The 3,214-nt window shown below is 41.6% G+C and overlaps 1 protein-coding gene across 1 annotated transcript in view; it reads left to right on the plus strand.

Moving 5' to 3' along the window:
• LOC106531877 (vasopressin V2 receptor) overlaps positions 1-1,499 on the plus strand; it is a gene marked incomplete in the record, with an annotated part of 26,263 nt that extends 24,764 nt beyond the window's left edge. The window contains 1 exon segment of the mRNA XM_014027819.1: positions 1-1,499. Within this exon segment, the coding sequence (XP_013883273.1) occupies positions 1-158 (158 nt within the window).
• Positions 1,500-3,214: the final 1,715 nt, after the last annotated feature.

Consider the following 3,214-nt stretch of genomic DNA (forward strand, 5'->3'; position numbering starts at 1 on the left):
TGGCCAGTCTGAACTCGTGCACCAACCCCTGGATCTACAGCTGCTTCTCCAGCAGCGTGGCTCCAGAGCTGCGCCTGCTGCTGCTCTGTGGGGCCCGCTCTCTGCGCCGCACCTCTATACCCAACGACTCCACCGCCACACACGCCTCCAACTGCTGAGGCCCCGCCCCAACCCGTCACGCCGCCGAGCTCGTCACTGTCGTCACAGTCAGGAGGACATGATGGCAGCTCCCCTCACTCCTGCTCAGTCTGCAGCTGATGAAACAGGTGTTTAGACCTGAAGATAGAAAAAATAACACGAAGAGAGAAATCAGGAAGAAGCAGCTGCTCTGGTCACTTTTACCTTGAGAACAATTCATTATGTAAAGTAGAACTGAAAACTTCAAGTGAGTAATGGGACAGGAAGTGGAAACTTGAACTCCTCTCCTCCTATAGGAGACCACAGCTATGAGCAGACGTGAAGACACGACGAAGGCGAGTCGGTTCCTCATCAACCTGCTCCTGCAGCCCACACAGCTGGACCGTCCCAGACATATAAAACCTGTGTCCARGACGGGCTCAATGTTTGCYTGTGGAGGTCCACCTGTGTTCACCAAGCCTGACAGGCTGGAGCTGCAAATGTTTCAGACTTCGTGGGTTCAAGTGTAGCTTTTTTTTAATAACCAACAGAGGAGTCTGGAAGTTTTTTTTCCTTTTTCTGCAGAATCATCAGGAGGTTTTGTTTGGATGTGGAGCAGATCAACACTCAGGAGGGTTTAGAACACCTGCATTTATCTGAGTTAACTTCATGTCTTGTTTTTAGACAGGTTAGTGGTTGTCGACTCCAGACATGATATATTCTTTATCTTTAARATTAGCCTGTCCTCTCCTGGATGGTTCCTGAGTTTTATGACTTTCATAATGTTTATTCTGTTGGGTTTGAAATGCGATACAATAAAAACACTGGAGCAGAGTTAAAGGTTTTAGAGCCGCCCCTCTCCCTGCCTCACTTTAAGTCTCTCTGGATGAGTCTACACCATCATCAGGGTCACCTGGTCTTTGTTTGATAATTCACCTGTGAAACTGCAGCTTCCTCCTTTTTTCATTCAGGCAGTTTATAAGTCAAAATGATTTACTCAAATATTGAAGGCAGAAGTGGACMTCAGAGGTTTGATTGATTTAAAAGAGATCTGAAGCTGTTGGTTTTCTTACATTCAGTTCCTTTTACCTCCTGTTAAAGGCAAAGATGAACACTAACATTTATAATTTGATCTCAGCATCTGTAAAACTGGCTGAGTTCGAGASGTTCTGTTGGCTCAGGTTGACCAGCTGCAGATGTTTAACTCTGATTTGACTGGATAAGTTTAACAGTTGTTGATAAATTTAAATTACTGACTTTCGTTAAATTTATGTGAAAGACAAGCTAAAGGCAGTAAAGCCCAAAGTTTTAGACCAGGGCTATTCAACATACGGCCCGCGAGTGACCAAAGTTCGGCCCARTGGTTCATTCATCTCTTAAGCCCAAACCCCCGGTTTTTTACTGTAATTATTATGAGTTCTTTTAGTTAATCTTAGACATGTTTGGTATCTACAGAAACATCAGAATCTTGGCTACAAGCTGGTAAAAACCATTTCAATGAACACTTAAGACAGTTAAATTTACAAGCAGTTGAAGATAAAACTATGAAAGTGAAAATAAAATTGTTTTAAAAATTTGGCAAGTCAAGAGATGTCAACATATTTGTGTCAAATATGAGAATGTCAGAATGTGTTTTTTGTTTTTGATATTGTTTAATTATCACTACTTTTATAGGGTTCTGTATGTTGATTAAATGCAGCAAAATAAACTATTTCAAAGGTAACAGATCTTAGTAATACTTGGTTTATTTACATAATGACTTTAATTGCTGGATGTTCGGCTCCTGAGCTGTTGGCCTGCAGTAACTGTGGCCCCTGGAGTGATTTAGTTGAATAGCCCTGTTTTAGACCTTCTGTTGGTGTAGGGTCAGTGATAGGCTGGTTGATGACCCTCATTTTAATCAAGTTTAAGTTTTTCTTTAAATTTATAAAATGTGTTCCTGAGAGGATGTTTTGCTTTTTACTTGTAAAATCTGAGACGCTCTCATGAACCCTTTAATAAGTGAAGGACTAAGACTTCTGCACAGCAAACACTTTCAGTTGAACCTCCAGTTCTGGGAACTCTCTGAAACTTTGGTTCATTGTTGGGTGCATCTTCCAGTTATCTGCAAGTTTCTCATGTTTTCAGGTTCACACAAAGATCTGTTGTTACAGCTCCTCATCACCAGAGGGCGCTGCTGTGAAGGCAGAGCAGAGACTAAAGAGGAAGTGATAAACAATCATTTATAAAATGGAACATCCACAGTTGATGAAATAAATAAAGCTCCTTGTTTTAAACATTTTATTACAATACGTTCTGTTGAAACATCCTGACACACGGCTCAGGAAGAACAGGTCTGTGTTCCTCAAGAGTCAGAGGAACAGAATCCTGAGAACCTTCAGTTAAATGAGACCGGAGATGAAGTTGACCAGGAAGAGACGTCTAAAGGAAGTGAATCAACACTTCAGTCTATGATCTCTTCTCCTCTTTAATCCAGGAGAGGTGTTTGCAACATTAAACCCTGATSTTTAATGATGAAGTGATGTAATATTTTGTTAAGAGACATGAAACATGAGGTAAACCTTTTCCTGCAAACAAAACTGAAATGTTTCTGGGTCATTCCTGAGTTTCGGTGAGTTTCTGTAAGTGGTACCATAAAACACTTATTCCTTGTCAACTCTAGATCAAAGGAGTCCACCCACCCAGTCCAAAGCCTCAGGAGKGGGAGGTACAGATAGAGGTGTCAGGAGAGTTCTGAGACATCAAAGGGATCATCTCAGCTAATGTCTGGTTCACACAATTTATTGTGTGAACTTTTGGTCTGATTTTACCCAACAATCCAGTAAGCATGATGGCCCTAAGGAGAATTTTAGGAGGTAATCCTGACGTGCGGTGTGTTAAAAGTAATCTAAAAGGAAAAAAATTGTATAGGTCTTCTGGACGTGTTCTCTAATGAAACGTTTCGTCTCTCCTCCAAGAGACTTCAGTCTGAGAGTTTCAGGCAAAATTCAGGCTTTTGTGATGTGACTGATACTCGCATCACATGGCTATCGTTGACACCTAATTAACATTTGTTACCAGGGGGTGGAGTGATACTGGCAATAGCAGCGCTGTAGGA

Source organism: Austrofundulus limnaeus, unplaced genomic scaffold (genome assembly GCF_001266775.1).
Source record: "Austrofundulus limnaeus strain Quisiro unplaced genomic scaffold, Austrofundulus_limnaeus-1.0 Scaffold687, whole genome shotgun sequence".
NCBI lineage: Eukaryota > Metazoa > Chordata > Actinopteri > Cyprinodontiformes > Rivulidae > Austrofundulus > Austrofundulus limnaeus.